Source organism: Cannabis sativa, chromosome 5 (genome assembly GCF_029168945.1).
Source record: "Cannabis sativa cultivar Pink pepper isolate KNU-18-1 chromosome 5, ASM2916894v1, whole genome shotgun sequence".
Taxonomy (NCBI): Eukaryota; Viridiplantae; Streptophyta; class Magnoliopsida; order Rosales; family Cannabaceae; genus Cannabis; species Cannabis sativa.
The window spans coordinates 75,199,561-75,217,011 of NC_083605.1; the positions used below are offsets into that span (position 1 = coordinate 75,199,561).

Below are 17,451 nucleotides of genomic sequence, written 5' to 3' on the forward strand. Positions count from 1 at the left end.
TATCTCTCTTTTTTTTTTTTTATATATATATATACACTCACACACTCCCCCAATATAGAGAGACTTAAATCTCATTTTGTGTCTATACATAAATTTTTTTTCTTTACTCTAAAAGGGTTTGGTTTGGTTTTGGTTTTGGGTCTAAAAATCTTCAAGTATGGGAAATTGCTTGGAGTCATGCTTAAATAGAGAGCAAGAAAAATATGATGATGATAATAAGAAGAAGAATATGATTTTGGAGCAACAAGAAAAAGAAGATTTTGGGTTTGTGAAGGAAAGTAGTTCAAGAAAAGGGAGTCTAAGATTGAAGATTGTTTTGAGTAAAGAAGAGCTTGAATATTTTATGGTTCAACTTCAAAACAAAGGTGGTAAAACATTACAAGATGTTTTGGAAGAGATTGAGAAAAGTAGAGGAAAATTACTTCATCATCATCATCATCAATCTCATAATTGTAATTGGAAACCTTCTTTGGAAAGTATTGTGGAGTGTTCTGATGAGGTTGTTGAAATGGGTAGATGAATTTAATCTTTTTTTTGGTTTTTTTGGGTTTAGAATGAGGTTTTTGATGTGGGTTTTGATCCAAAATTGTAATTATTTAGTTAAGTTTTTGTCAAGTGGTGAAGCCCTTCTTATAAAGTTGTTGAGACTTTTAAGACATTTAAACACTTTTTATTTAGGCTTTTGTTTTGCTTTAAACCCACATTTGAAACTTAATTAGGGTACTAAGTTACTTCTTTTCTTCTTCTTATTTTTATTTTTCTCTTTTGTGTGTTGAAGAGTGTGTTTCATACCTATATATATATATATATACTTGTTTGCTTATTCTCACATCATGTAATATAAGGCTATTTTTGAGCTTTTTTAGTGAAAAAAAGTTACTTGTTGATTTACTTGTTAAGAAATGGTGAAAAAAGAAAATATTATAACATTTTAGTTTTTTATTTTGGAACTTATTAGTATTTTATTATTTAATTAATACCATTATAAAAATTATAGTGATAATTTTGGCTTCTTTTTGTTTATATTCATCTGGACTAGAACATTTTTTAACTAAAAATATTTATCAATTTTAGTAAAAATGTACAATTTTAAATTAGTAATAAATCGAGGTAAACAACTCATTCTTACTCATTTTAGTTAACATTCCTCTCCTTTCGGTGGTGGGACCACCCAGCACCGATGATATGAAGAGAAAAAATGATAAGAAGTAGAGCGAGCTAATAACAACTAAAAATAGCGCTAATCAAAATGAGGTATGTAATGTATTTTCACTTTAATTAGCGCTAGCTCTATCATAGAGGTAGCAAAATAAAAAATCCAAGCCTTAAAATCATCGAATGCCTCTCTATAAAGTAGAGCGAGCTAATAACAACTTTACAAAATTTCTTAACAAATAGAGAATTCTTATTTAGTGATCTTCATTTAACTTAGTACATAAATGGCATAATATTGTCATTTTCTTTTTCAAAGTTTAATGTATAGAAAAGGTGAAGTTGATAATGATATCTACAATATCAATTTCAATAATTTGTTCATGTTCACTAAAACAATAAAAAATAGAACACTCCTATACCATATAATTAAGCAAATTAATTTCAATACTTTGGTGAATTGGGGTCCCAACAATTGAATTTTGGTACCAAACTTTGCTCCTTGAAAAAAAAAAGAAAAAAAGAAAAAAAACCCACACACCATAACACTACTTCACCTGAGTTGTTAGTATATCAAATCTCAAATCTTAAATCTTTACACTATACTACTATGTAGGTCTACTTTCAAAGTCAATCTTTTGAAGAAATTCTCTTTCTTTCTTTTCTAAAAAAGTGAGGTTGAAAATGGCTAAACTATGCAAATATATATATGTGTATATAAATGGAAAATTAATTTATAAAATATATGGTAAATGCTATTTTGTGTCTCCTAAAAAGAGAAATTAATGTATGATTAATTTGGTGGAAAGAGATAGAATTATAATCTATAGTTGGAATTGCCAATTGGGATAGAGTGATCTTAGAATTGTATTTTTTTTTATAATTATTCAAGTTATCTACAGTTTTTTTTTTCAGTGATTTCATAATTAGTAAGCTAAATAGTTTTTTTCGCAATTTTTTTATTTTATTTGAATTTATTTCCCTCTTATACGATTAGTCGGTATTCATAAAGTTAACATATTATTTAAAAAAAAATAATTAGTATTTAGTGAAAATCATCTTGTTTGTGGTGTTACTAATAAGTTTAAGATCTATAATTTATATATATTTTTAAACAAAACTAATTGGCGTGAATTATTATTCTCACATCTACATTTTGATTTCAATATTGTGGGACACTTTCATTATCATTATCACATTCATATAATCCATCCTAACATGTTAAATAAAATAAATAGAGCCATGCCTATGTACAATAATATAATAAAATTAACAAAATCTAAAAAATAATTGTAAAAGCATCTCCATAGCTTTATTTATTATTATTATTATATTTTTGAAATATTATCATAGAAACAATATGTTATATGACTCTGAATATATGTAAAGGACAAATAAATAGACTTTTTTTCTAATGAGAAAAAGACAACTAAATAGAAGAAACCTATTAAATTAAGGCTTGATATTTTTGGCCATAGTTTTAACTTTAAATTTTATAAATTTGGGTCCTTACAAAAAAATAAATAAACATATTGGGCTAATTGGGCTAATAATGCCTTAGGGGCCTACCCTGTGTTAGCCCAAGTTTGATCCTTTTCAAATTTTGAGGAAAACAATTAATAATGAAAATGATAGTAATCTAATTTATACTATTTAATATTTAAATAGACACATTGCCATAAATATTGCTGCAGATATAATTAATAAAAACATCATATTACTAATTTTAAAATACATATAATTTTTTATTTTTCTAAAAGATAATCATAAATACTTTTCTAAAAAATAAAAATGTTGTCGAGCAAATTTCGCAACACCAAATATATATGATATTATTAATAACAGAAAGAAAATTATGTGAAGAACAACTGCGAGTATTCAACCTAGAGTGGCGAGTACTCAAACTGGGAATGAGAAATGTTTAATAGAAAATTGGAAATAACAATAAGACAGAGGATTATAGTGGTTCAATGAGGTCACGGTCTGCTTAGTCTACTGTAGCAAGAGTTTTCATAGGTGCCATTTCACGGTGGATCACCGCTTTATATACAAAGTAGGTGTCCGATTAGTTATACAAGGATTGCATTCATTGTCAAATTGTTTTTACACATTGAATTATAATAATTAAACTAAACAACGTTAACATCAATAAATGAACGGCAGTTACTAAGCTCATCAACGTATGCGTCTTCCGAATCCGCGAGTTGACTGTTCATATTCCGATGTTAAACTCGCAGGTCTATCATGATGTCTGCGTTCTTAGATAGTCACCTTTAAGGACATCGCATGACGAGCTGACAGAACCTAGACATGCGAGCCTATATTGGTTTATCGAGGCGGCAGGGTCTTTGGGACCAACGCGTATTATAGAAAATCGGTCTCTGTGTTTATATAAGGATATAGAGAGGATACTCGCACATAGTCCGATATATGCGAGTTATTCTCTTGTCCCATATAACACGAGTTATGATCGTGCGATCTGACTTTGGTCATGCCTGCTATATCTCGCTGATTCTATCTTGGGCGAGGTTTAAAACTTCGAAGAGACTCTCATGGACGTCTCAGCTTTCATTGGAAATCTGAGTACACGTGTCCTCTAAACAGGAGTCTGATCTCGAGTTTCTAGGTGAGAGAAATCTTACTATAACAAAAAACAAAAAAAAATATTGTAAACTTGGCTACAATAAATATTTTTTTCATGCCAAATAATAATATATCATAACTCATGATATATTATTATTATTAGTACACTTTAATAACAGGTCCTACATAATTTAATATAAATTCAACATGTAAAATCGAGTATTAAATTGCAGCAAAAAACTAAGGTATTTTTCTTATATGTATAATTGTATATCTATCAACCAAAAAAAAAGGTGGAACCCTTGAATTACAAGTGGGCTTTCATAAATTCATAATTAATATAATTAATAGATTGATTTTTTAGGTATTCTTTATTGTCAATCATTAAAATCTATGGACCCATTTATATAGTTCAAGTTGAAGGAGTGAAAAAAATTTAAAGGAAATTACACTGTTATAGGATTTTAAAAGTTGTTTGGTACTTTTAAGTTTGATTAATTTACATGTTATGTTTTGTAGGTATTTTTATGGTATTTGATATGTCACATATATGTAATTAGGTTTTTAAAATTCATATTTAATGTTTTAATTTGTTTAGACAGTTTTATTTGTCACTGTTGTCAAAAAAGTTACTAAAGTAGTTGTCGGTACCAAAAAAGTCACTGGAGTAGCTGCAGGTGTTGAAAAAGTCACCGGAGTAGCTGCAGGTACTAGAAAAGTCATTAGAGTACCTGCAAGTGTCGGAAAAAATCGTCGGAGTTACTGTCGGTATTGAGAAAGTCGTCGAAATTGGCATTATCACCGAAAAAATTATCAAAAAAATCACCTAGTTTCTTGATGAAAAAACCAGTTTCTTGGTATTTTTTTCAGTGATTTTATCGGTGACAATGCTAATTCTGATGACTTTTCTGACACCGACAACAACTCCGGTGACTTTTCCAACACCCGCAGCTACTCAGACGACTTTTTCGACACAGACAATAAACTCCAAAAAATTCGTCAGAATTGACATTGTCGCTGAAAAAATCACCAAGAAACTGGTTTCAGTTTCTTCATCAAGAAACTAGTTTCTTGGTGATTTTTCTGTCGATTTTGCCAATTCAGACGACTTTTTTGGCGCGGTAGCAACTTTGATGACTTTTCCGGTGTTGACAGCAACTCTAATGACTTTTCTGGCGCCGACAGCAATTCCAGTGACTTTTTCGGCATTGACAACAACTCCGGTGAGTTTTTTCAACGCCAACAGCAGACTCCGACGACTTTTCCAGCACCAATTACAACTGTGGCAATCACTGTAGTTTCATTTTTTTTTTTAAAAAAAAAAAACAAAATATGAAGAGAATTTAAATATTTTTTATGGTAATTCAAAGTGGCATATCCCATATATGTTAAGTTTTTATTTTAAATACCATATTTTTTTTCTATTAAGTTTGCTTACCATATTTTTGTAAACTAGTTTTATTTTTTTCATATTTATGTAAATACTCGAAATAATGAATAGTCTTATACTATTGAAATGAAATAAAGAATCTAAAGAAGACAGACGCTAAATTTAATTAGTAAGAAGTAAATTATTTGCATACAAAAAATCTCGCTATTTGGAGGGATAAGCCTAACTGAAAACCTAAGACGACCCTTGATTATAATCATTATTGTAAGTTTTTTTTAATAATTAAATTAACTATAAATATATAAATAAGTAAACAAAAAAGGAATTTCTCAATTTTTTTTCTTCAAGGCGTATATTATAGGGTTCTTACAAAAATATTAAATTTCAAGTAAAAGTTTACAATTTTACTGTCACACGAATTTTTTTTTATAAAAATACTGTCTTTTTATATAGAACAACCGTAAAACAATAAAATAAAATAATTAAAATGACAGTAGAACAACTAAAAAATAACTGTGGAACAATCGTAAAAACTTAATACAGTATATTATATAACACTTAGAGTATTTTTGAAAAAAAATCTATCCTACACTAAAAAAGTAAAAAATATTAAAAATTTTAATACGTGGTGTAAAAACTTAATATAGTAAATTAGTGATCACTTAAAAAAGGCTCAAAAGGACCAAAATCCTTAATAAAGCAAGACAAGACATGATCCCTTATTTCTGCCTAATTTCACTTGCATATGTTTGAAAAGTCCAAAATCCAAAATACACTTTTTCAAAGGAAAAATCAACACAAAAGACAAAAACACAAGCTTTTTTACTTTTTTATGTTTATGAAAGCAAAAACAAAAAGGGCTTTCATTAATTTAAATTATATTTGCAGAAAAACAGAGTCCTCTATTTCTCAAACAATTTCAAACATTATTTGACTCTAATTCTAAAGTGCATATGATGAGATATGTCATTGGTTCCCTTTTCATTACTAGCTCTAACTCATCATCATCATCCACCAAAAGGTTTATCTTCATTTTAAAGTAAATATATATCTAATCTTTGGATCCACTCAACTATTGATTGGTTAGTGATAAAATGAAAGAAAAATAGAGCAAGTGAATAAAAATTCAGTCTTTAAATCTATAAAAAGAGGGAGTGAGTTTCATAAAGATAAGAACAACTCCACAACAAAAATTATTGTATAAAAATAAGTGCTAAAATAACCACTAAAGTGAGAGAGAGAGAGAGAGAGAGAGAGAGAGAGAGAGAGAGAGAGAGAGAGAGAGAGAGAGAGAGAGAGAGAGAGAGAGAGAGAGAGAGTTTCATATAAGGAATAAGAACAATCCCATTACAAATATTCTCCTAAGATATCAAAACTAATAAGTAATAAGTGCTCAAAGAATTACTCATTACAAAAAAAGTAACTTGTTATATATATATTATCCCTCTAATGAAAATAAGTACTACTATTACTAGTTACTAAAACTACTATTATACTAATTATATGAATATTTAACAAAATTATTACTAACATTCTTCAGAAATACTTTGAAGCATAACTTTTTTAGGAGAAGAAGAAGAAGAACAAGTAGTAGGGTTTGGAGAAAGATCAACCGAAACCCGATCGACCGGAATATTAACAAGCTCTAGGGCAACATCCTTGAACTCAAGCTTTCCTCCTTCTTTACACTTTGATAAAAGCCTAGCTGCATCTTGTTTTGTCATAGTAACTTTCACTCTCATCACTTTTTTCTCTTCAATTTCTTCACAACAAAATTGCCTTGTTGTGGTTATAGTAGTAGTAGTAGTAATATTCTCTTTTGAAGGTAATAAGGGCTCTTCTTTACTCTTCACTAAAGAATAATATGGTGAAGAGTTTTCCTTCTTTGATTTTTTGTGATGATTCTTCTTCTTCTTCTTATTATTATTATTACTACTCAACTCATCTCTATATATTATTTCTTTATTATTGGTTGTTCTTAACATTTCATCTAGTGAAATTTTGTTCAAGAAACTAACCAAAGTGTTCAACATTTTTTTTTTCTTTTGAAGAGAAGAAATTAAAAAGAGTTGAGAAGAAGAAGATGGTTTTGGTTTGTGAATAAGGATATTTATTAATTAGATGGGTGAGGAGGGTTTGTATTTATAGATGGATTATTATATGACTTTTTTATTATTATTATTGGTTTATTTTATTGAGAAAATTCTACTTTATAACCCATTTAATTCTACGATGTTGTGGTTTAAAAATAGAACATTGACTTGTTGACTAATACTAATAAAACTTTCTTATAATAATAATGAAAAATAAAGAAATAAGACACATAGACATATAATAAGTTATAAATTATGATGCAACCTAACTAGTAGAGATGTACATTTTTTCAATAGGATGGGGCGTGAAGGAATTCCTCATTTAAATAAGGAAAATTATTTATTTTTGTATAAGGAAATAAGGAAAATTATATATTATATAATTGGAAAAAACAATAGTAACTAATTTGAAGCTATAAAGCCATAAATGTTAGTTTAGTAGTGCGGGAGGGATGAGAAAAAAGGAAGGGTATGAGTTCGAACTCAAGACTCTTAAATTATTAATTCATTGTAATACTATTAGACTATACTAAAAAAAAAAATTATTTTAAAAAATACTTTTTTTGTCATGATTTATTTGTCAAATAAAACTACTAATATATTTTTTAATTATCAAATAAATATTAAAAAAGAAAAAAACTTATCAAATAAATACGAGAAGTGTCAAAAAAATATCGTATCTAATACTACTACAAATGTCATATTGATATTGACTTAATTAAGTATCAGATTTTATATATTTTAATAATTTGATAATTATTATAAAAAATTGATAACTATTTAGACGTGACTTCTTAGTATTTTTGAACAGGATGAATGTGATTCAACAGTGGTTGTAATTGGGTTAACAGTGCTCAATGTAATATTGTTGGATTTAAGAATTTTTTAAAACATCTTTAAAGTAATTTTTTTTTTCAATATGCTAAAATATTACTATACACCACTTTTTTTTAACATTTATTAGAGATGTCTAATATTTGGTATCTCTTAATTTAAGTAAGTTAATTAACAAAAATTTTACTATTTTTTTTTGGTGTTAATTGTAAATATAGTAGATTTTTAATAATTTTTTGAAAAAAATCCAAATAATTAATAATGGCCGAATTCAAACAAAATTTTAAAATTTACAAAAGATTTATTATAAGTTATAACTACAAAATTATAATTAGAATTAATTTAGGTAGCGTTTGGTAATATTTTTATTTTTAAATTTTTTAATTACAAAAGTAAAAGTAAAATTTTTGTTTTAAAATTTTGATTTTGAAAAATAAAAATGTATTCTATAACAACTTTTGTTTTTCAATTTTAAAAATAAAAAATAAAAGTGTGTTCTACGAATTTTATTTTTATTTTTATTTGTGGATATTAATTAAGTAGGGTCGAAGTCAGGTCCAAGGTCGGGATTGGAGACGGATCCAAGTTCGGGGTTGAGTTCAGTTTTTAAGGTCTAAGTTAGGGTCGTAGTCCAAAATATTAATTAAAAAAAGTGTTTAAAAAAATATTGAAAATTATTTTTTTATTTTTAAAATTTAGATTCTTAATTAAAAAATTGAAAAGTAAAAAGAGTTTTATAGAACATCATTTTAGAAAATATTTTTCACTTTTTTAGTTTTAAAAATAAAAACTGATTAAAAAAGTATTAACAAAACAAACATACCCTTAAATATTAAAAATAATATGAAAAAAAAAAAAATTGGAGGTGAGTAGAACGGTATTGAATGACCATTGAATATTTTGGCTATGCTTTTCATTTCAAGTCAAGTGATTTGATGAGTCTCAACACAAAATTAAAACAAAGAATTTGAAATGGTCAATTTAATTAATCTTTAATTATTGGTTAATTCTTTTATTATGTGAGTCCTTTTTTTATTAAAAATAAATTAAATAACATTTTCAATATATATATATATATATATATATATAAGGATGAGTATTCAATGGTTATGATAAAAGTGTAATCATGATGATTTATGACTTGCTTAATATGTTATTAACAGGTATAGTTTTTATTTTTAGACTTAAATTAATTAAAATATTTAATTAAATCTTTTTAGAAATTAATATTTATAATTTTTTTTATTTTAAAAAAATAAATAAAATCAAGTTAGTATCATGTTACAAGTAATTTATTAATTATTTTTCATAAATTTTAAATTAATTATAACCGTCTAATAATAATCGAATGACTAAAAGTAAATGTAATCATCATAATTACATATTTGATGTAACTATTGAAATATCATTTTATTAAGGCTAATTAGCAATTTTTCTCCCTGAACTTTGACATATACCAAATCATGCTCCCTGAACTTTTTTGGCCGTTAAAAATCCCCCCTAAACTATTGAGATTGTTAAATTTAAGGACTTTTGTCTAATTTCATTCAATTTTACTGTTTCAGTGATTGTTTATGTACTAAACCATGCTCCCCAAACTTTGATATCCACAAAATCATGCCCCTTAAACTTTGATATATACTAAATCATGCCCCCTAAACTTTCATTCATGTTAGAATTTTTTTTACTAAAATTAGATAAAAGTCCTTAAATTTAACAATCTTAATAGTTCAGGGGGAATTTTTAACGGCCAAAAAATTTCAGGGGGCATGATTTAGTACATGTCAAAGTTCGGAGGAAAAAATTGCTAATTAGCCTTTTATTAAAGAGGGAAGCATCTAAGTGTTTACTTTATTTTCTTTTCTTCAACCATATTGTGAAAACTCTAAAACACTTCAAATATTATTAATTTGTCAAAAAGAAAAATTGTCAATTTTAATATATGTTTATTTTAGATATTTTTACTTTGACTGGATTGTTTATTTTTATTTTTTAACTATTTCATTTTAATGTGTAACCATATTTTAGATTTTTCTTTGTTTGGCATAATAATATTTAGAATAGTTTGGCTTGTTTTAAACAACTTTGGTAGTTTTTTTTTTTAAGTTATTCATATTTGTTGTTGCTATTTTTGTTTTAATTTTTACAAAATTAAAGGAGTATTGAATTTGGTAATTTGTTAACTAAGTGAAATTTGAAATACATATTATTAATCATTATAATTTAAAGAAAATTTACTTGTATTTTAATAATGAAATATATACCTTTTCTCTGCACATTTTTCCATTCCTTCCAAATAAATTGGATTGATAATAATTTGTATTCGCACACTTAGATTCAGTTGAATGATGAATGGACAATTTCATAGTTTTATAAAAGCAAAAAAGAGGTATTCGACAAGGTGATTTTGCATGTCTCTACTTTTATTTATTCTTGTTATGGAGTATCTTTCTAGAATTATGTTGAAAGTGGCCAAAAAGAAGGTTTTAAGTTTCAAGAAAGGTGTAGAGGATTGAGGTTGAATCACCTTTGTTTTGCGGACGACATTTTGTTGTGTTTCAATGGTGACTTTCAGCCTGCTTATTTCATGCTTCAAGAACTAAAACTCTTCTCCCAGTCATCTGGTTTACTTCCTAGTGAAGCAAACTCTGTTGTCTATTATTGCAGTATGGAGCAAAATGAGATTCAAAGGGTATTAGAATGTGGAGTTCAAGATACTAATCATTTGCAGGAAGAGTGACTATCATTTACTCTGTCCTAGTTTCCATTCATTCGTATTGGGCGCAAATAATGCTCATTTGTAAGAAGATTTTGAAACCAAATCAATTCAATCTGCAGATCTTTTCTATGGAAAGGTGTAGTGGAATATGGGAGATAGGATACATCTCTTAGTCTGATCTTTGTAATAAGCTGAAGGAATTAGGTGGCTTGGGGTTTCAAAAGATTGTTACTTGGAACATGGTTGCTTTGGGCAAATATACTTAGGTTGTGGCTACGAAACAAGACACTATGGGTAAAATGGGTACACAACGTTTATTTAAAGAACAACTCTTGGTGGAATTACAAATCTATAGTTAATAGTAGTTGGTATTGGAGACAGATTGTGAGAGTGAAAGAAAGTATTAAACAAGTATGTATTGAATAAACTTTTCTTGCTAATTCTTACTTGATTAGTAAGGGATATGGCTGGTTAGTATCTTGTCTAGAGCAAGTTCATTGGTGTGGACAAATTTAGGGAAGATATAACATCCCTAAATAAAGATTTATTGTTTGGCTTGCTTTCCAAAACTGATTACAAACTAAGGATAGACTTTTTAAGTTTCATGTAGCCTAAGTAGGGCCACATACATAGGGTGGTGCAACTGGAATCGAGGCCCCAAGCCCTACAATTTTGGTGGCGTCAAAAAATTAAGATTTATATTATATATATAGAAACAAAATATATTATATAAAATTTAGGTTAATATATTGCATAAAAATATTGTAGCACAAGTAGTTAGTTGAAGCTTAAAATATATATTGATGATTGGAGTCTTGGGTTTGATCCTTACCATTGTCACTTTTGTTTTTATTAAATTCTTGTACATATCATATAAATGTATATAGTTAGTGATGTTTAAATTTATAAAATTAATTATTAAGGTTCATTTTATATAATATTTTAAAATATCTTTAGTGCATTATTTAAAAAAAAATATAATATAATATTTATATTCTTTTTAAATAATTTTTGTAGAAATTAATTTAATATATATATATATATAAACATTTTTAGGTGCAATCAAATAAAAAAAACTATCACGATAGTAATAAATAAATTAAATATTTCAAAACGAAAACTAACGAGAATATTATAACTTAAAAAATTAATGACAACATTATAATAGATAATGATAATATATTAACTTATTAAAAAGTATATTTGTTAATTATTATGTATTTTCTTAAATTTATTAATTTTGTATATTTATAAAAAAAAATTGACATAGTATTTTTTTTATATATATAAAAGTGTTAAAATATATAGCATTTCAATAGAGATACAATTATAATCAAATATTACTTTAAGTTAATTTATGTGGCTAGAAAAATTATTTATTATATATGTAACGTTCCCGCTTCAAGCTTCTATTGGGCCCTTACACCCACGGACTGATGGCTCTTATACACGAGTACGCCACTCTGGCTGCTTCCTGGATTGATGACTGACCCTACAAACCAACACGAGTGTTTTCAGCGTGCTTTGTCCTCACTCGCACGCTTCTTGGGAAAACTTCTCAGGAGGTCACCCATCCTTAAAATTGCTCCAGGCCAAGCACACTTAACTGTGGAGTTCTTTCGAGATGGGCTACCGAAAAACAAGATGCACCTTGTTGATATAGGTAGTACCAATCAATCCATTTATGCTCTCTTCGACTGTGTAGTCCCATACCTACACAGTCTCAGAATCATCCCACTTGACCTTCCTTAGGCGATGTGGGCTTGCACAGCTTACCCGGTATTTCTCCTTACGGATCACAGGACTACTGACTGTCACAATCACCTCCCTTTACGGGGTCCGACGTCCTCGTCGACCACACTTCCGGCTGGGTCAAGGCTCTGATACCATTTTGTAACGTCCCCGCTTCAAGCCTCCATTGGGCCCTTACACCCACGGACTGATGGCTCTTATACACGAGTACGCCACTCTAGCTGCTTCCTGGATTGATGACTGACCCTACAGACCAACACGAGTGTTTTCAGCGTGCTTTGTCCTCACTCGCACGCTTCCTGGGAAAACTTCTCAGGAGGTCACCAATCCTTAAAATTGCTCCAGGCCAAGCACGCTTAACGGTGAAGTTCTTTCGAGACGGGCTACCGAAAAACAAGATGCACCTTGTTGATGTAGGTAGTACCAATCAACCCATTTATGCTCTCTTCGACTGTGTAGTCCCATACCTACACAGTCGCAGAATCATCCCACTTGATCTTCCCTAGGCGATGTGGGATTGCACAGCTTACCCGATATTTCCCCTTACGGATCACAGGACTACTGACTGTCACAATATAGGGATAAAATAAGAGTTAAAACTGATATCAAAATTTGAATAATATATTTTTATTTTAAATTTTTATATAAAAAAAATAGATCTTGCTTTAAATTTCGCTTTAAGTCTCTCAACACTTTGAGACAGCCTTGGACCTAAGATAATTGTTGTTTAGTTTGTGGTCAACAAAGGAAGAACGTTGCTTACTTATTTTTTGACTGTGTGCAACAAAAGATGTACCTAGATGTCATTAAAAAATAGTTGGGTTGGAGAGCTCCTAGTTGCCACTTTCAATAGCTACTTAGAGGGATCTTTTGGTCAAAACAATTCCTTTTTAAGAAGCAAAATTTTCCTATGGTGGTTGTTACTTTGATTTACGACTCGAAAAGACAATTCATGATGGTTTAGCCTGTTCTACACTCTCCCGTTACTGAAAGTTCATCTTTTGATTTCAACTACCTCGGATAAGTCTTTCATCCGGGTTTCTCCACGACTCCCACTCCCTTTAATGCGATTCTATTAATATATAACGATTGATTTCTTCTTAGATCCATTCATTCCACCTGAGTCTTATTCTTTTGAATCAGAAAAGAAGATGAGATCATATTTCATTCAACCAAAAAAATAAAATTGCTTTGGGCCCATGAGGGTAATAAAATCTTAAATCGATTGACAATCATCTTGGTGATGATGAAAGAACAAGAATGAACTGTTTTGGTTGCAAAAAGTGATGACAATGTCTACAATTGTGAAATGTGTTAAAGTTTGATAGAATTCTTATTATTTTACAAAAGAAATTGAAGAAACAAGAATTAGAATAAGCTGATGTATAGTCAAAACATATGTATAAAATCTTGAAAAATCAGGCCTATATGAGGTTGTGAGTGTATAAAAATTTTGTGGTTTAGTACAATTTTATAAATCATACAAAAAAAAATGGAAAATATATATAACTTAAGTATATATTTTCGAAAATGGTCTCACTATCATAAAATTTGAAAATTGTTAACAAAAAGTACCAAAGATATTTGAATAGTACTTTTTTATGATTTATTTACATGAACACAATTTTTATATATGTTCCCCTCAAATTTTTTTTTATATATATGCTAAAAAATACAAAAAAAAATAAAAAAAGTTGTTAATCTTATTCGAATTATGCAAATGACTATTTTTATTAAATGTGAAGAAGGAAGCAAACATAGTGAGAAATTTAGCGAAAGTGTCATTCGTCCTCAAACCTATTAATTATGTTAAAATATAAAAAAAAAATTAATTACATAAAAAAAATAAAATATTAATAATTTAAAATACTAAATACTAAATACTTTCTCCAAAAAAATTCTTGATTTTTTTTAATATTATACTAATAAAAACACATAAAAAATTTAACTATCCAAGCAACAAGAAAAAAGTTAAAAAAAAAAAAGTGAATAAAAGTATTTAATTAAAGAAGGGGATTTATTAAAATAAATATACTTTTTTGAATATATTAAAGTGTCATTATTTAATCAAGCTCAAATGGTTAATCTTCACTAATACGCGGTTTTGGGGTTGAATTAATATGATTAGACTATCTAACACTTGACCTGGTCAACAATTTATTACATGTCATCATCTTCTATTTAATTATCATTCATATCACATTTTAATTATTTATTGTCCATTTTCCAAACTTTTATATTATTAAACTCAAACCATTTTAGTTGACATTTTCAATGATTTTAACCATTAAGGGCTATTACTACAATGAATAATGAACTCACAATAAATATAATATAAATAATGGTATAGTGACACTCAAAGTGTATAAACTATCTATAAATTAAGAACACATTTACTACATAATATTTAAAATTAAAATAAAAAAAAATATAACAGTATAAGTAAAGAATAATTAAAATTAATATTAATAATATTTAATTACTAAAATTATTTGGAAATAAAATAATAATAATTTATAAAGTTATTATTTAATTTATAATCAAGAAATGTAATTGTATTTCCAAACATTGATTACAAGGATTAATCAAACTTACTCATACTCAACCTAGTGTTTTGAAGATAAGTATATCATCATAAATATATATCTTATATGTAATGAAAAAATAAGTATATTATCGTAAATATATATCTTAAGTGACTATAACCTATATATATTTATAGAGTTTTCATTCTTATATTAACGTAAACATGTGTTACTGTAGATATTTAATTAAGTAGTATTTATTATGAACTTGAATAGGTAATTTAGAGGTTACACAAATTGTTAGAAACATTCAACATTTGCTCAAAATTGAAGCTTAAAAAAATGTTGATATAGGCTGTTACTCACCTTGATGTGATGAGTTTATCTCTCCAAACATTTTAAATATTTCCCACTTGATTTTGAATTAATGTACAAATATTAATAAGATGAAAAATGATAAATTTTGTCCTTATAACTAAATCATGTGACTATTTAGGAGTTTGTATTATTAACATACATGGTGATAAGATGTATGTTAGCTAGTCTCTTCTCTTTATTAATGATCCTTTAAATGCTATCCAAAAATATCAAATCAATTACTATCATACAGTTGAAGTAACTAATTGCCAACTAGGGTTTAATGGACAGGCTATTATATTTACGTACTCAAGGTGCATTTGTATATATAAGATTGGTATTAGGCACTAGTGATATCTAATACTATTTAGAAATTGCATCTTGCGATTGATTAGCGATACGATCTACCGAGACTCTGATGCTTGCTGGAGCACTTGGAGTTGTCTATCTGTAACGTCCCCGCTTCAAGCCTCCATTGGGCCCTTACACCCACGGAATAATTGGCTCTTATACACGAGTACGCCACTTTGGCTGCTTGCTGGAATGACGACTGACCCTACAGACCAACACGAGTGTTTCCAGCGTGTTTTGTCCTCACTCACACGCATCCTGCGAAAACTTTTCAGGAGGTCACCCATCCTTGAAATTGCTCCAAGCCAAGCACGCTTAACTGTGGAGTTCTTTCGAGATGGGCTACCGAAAAACAAGATGCACCTTGTTGATATAGGTAGTACCAATCAATCCATTTAAGCCCTCTTCAACTGTGTAGTCCCATACCTACACAGTCTCAGAATCATCCCACTTGACCTTCCCCAGGCGGTGTGGGATTGTACAGCTTACCCGGTATTTCCCCTTACGGATCACGGGACTACTGACTGTCACACTATCCTCCAAATGTTCAAGGTCTATTCGTAAGAGGCTAAGTAAATTTTCAGGTTTCCATGCAAAGGGATCGAAAAGAAATTTAGAGAGAGAGAGCGTGAAGAGCAAAGGGATTAGGATTTTCGTGTTTTTTCTTAACAAATAGTAGTAATAATAAATGGTTTTTGATTTTTTTTGCACTTTTTACTTTAGGAAATTAGGGTCTAAAGAAAAAAAAAAGAATTTTTATTTTTATTTTTTTTATAATTTTAGATTAGTTTTAAAAAATTTATTCAAATGGACCAATAAAATTATGTTTTGTGTGTCTACATAGATAATATCCTGTGTACACATGCATATGTCCACATGGTACTTAACAGCTAAGAAATTGTAAATTGCTAACGGTATTGTGATTTTGAGAGTTTTAGTGCCAAAAATTGAGTTGAGGGTTAAGTGTAAGTAAAGTAAAAAATATTAGCTAGGAATTTTGCTGCAACTAACTCTTTTAATAATTTTATTTAATTTTAAAATGAATTTTAAGATAATAATATCAAGTGTACCAATATAAACGTGTCATGTACAAGAGTGTATGCATAAACAATTTATGGTGACAATTAACTGAAGCACACCTTAAATTTACTAATAGTTTAGTAATTTAAAAATTTTGCCGCCAAAATTTATGCTTGAAAAATTAAATATAAGTAAAATAATAGTTAAAAAATTTTAGCTACCAAAAACTCTTTTTAATATTAATATTTATTATTTTTTTTAAAAGATGATTTTGATATTTGTATATTCATTTTATCTTTTTCTTATATCATTCTAAAAATGGAGGATTACATTTTTAAAATTTACAAGGAAAAAATCTCCCTCCTATCAAACAATATTCTACCCTCTCACTCTTCTCTGGAAATTTTATTATATAACTATATGTCTTCCACTAACTAGAAATATAATTTAATAATAATTCAATTTAAAGAATTAATTACATTTTTTTTTATATTTATTTATACTAAAAACTATATTCAAATTCTAAAAATTATATTAAAAATAACATACTCCTATTTTTTTTATCATTTTAAAAATTACAAATTTATTTTATCATTCACCAAAACACAAAATCAAAAACAACAATCACTTTCTTTTTTTTCATTTCTTGAAAGATAATGGCAGAAAAGAAAATAG

The 17,451-nt window shown here is 28.0% G+C and overlaps 1 protein-coding gene across 1 annotated transcript; it reads left to right on the forward strand.

The window, feature by feature from the left end:
• The first annotated feature begins 46 nt into the window (after positions 1–46).
• Positions 47–929, forward strand: LOC115715653 (uncharacterized). The gene has a single exon (XM_030644313.2). The coding sequence runs from the start codon at positions 158–160 to the stop codon at positions 518–520; it is 363 nt and encodes a 120-aa protein (XP_030500173.2). The 5' UTR covers positions 47–157; the 3' UTR covers positions 521–929.
• The last annotated feature ends 16,522 nt before the right edge of the window (positions 930–17,451 follow it).

Coding starts and splice junctions, on each gene's coding strand:
- LOC115715653 (XM_030644313.2), top strand. CDS start 158: ATGGGAAATTGCTTGGAGTCATGCTTAAATAGAGAGCAAGAAAAATAT.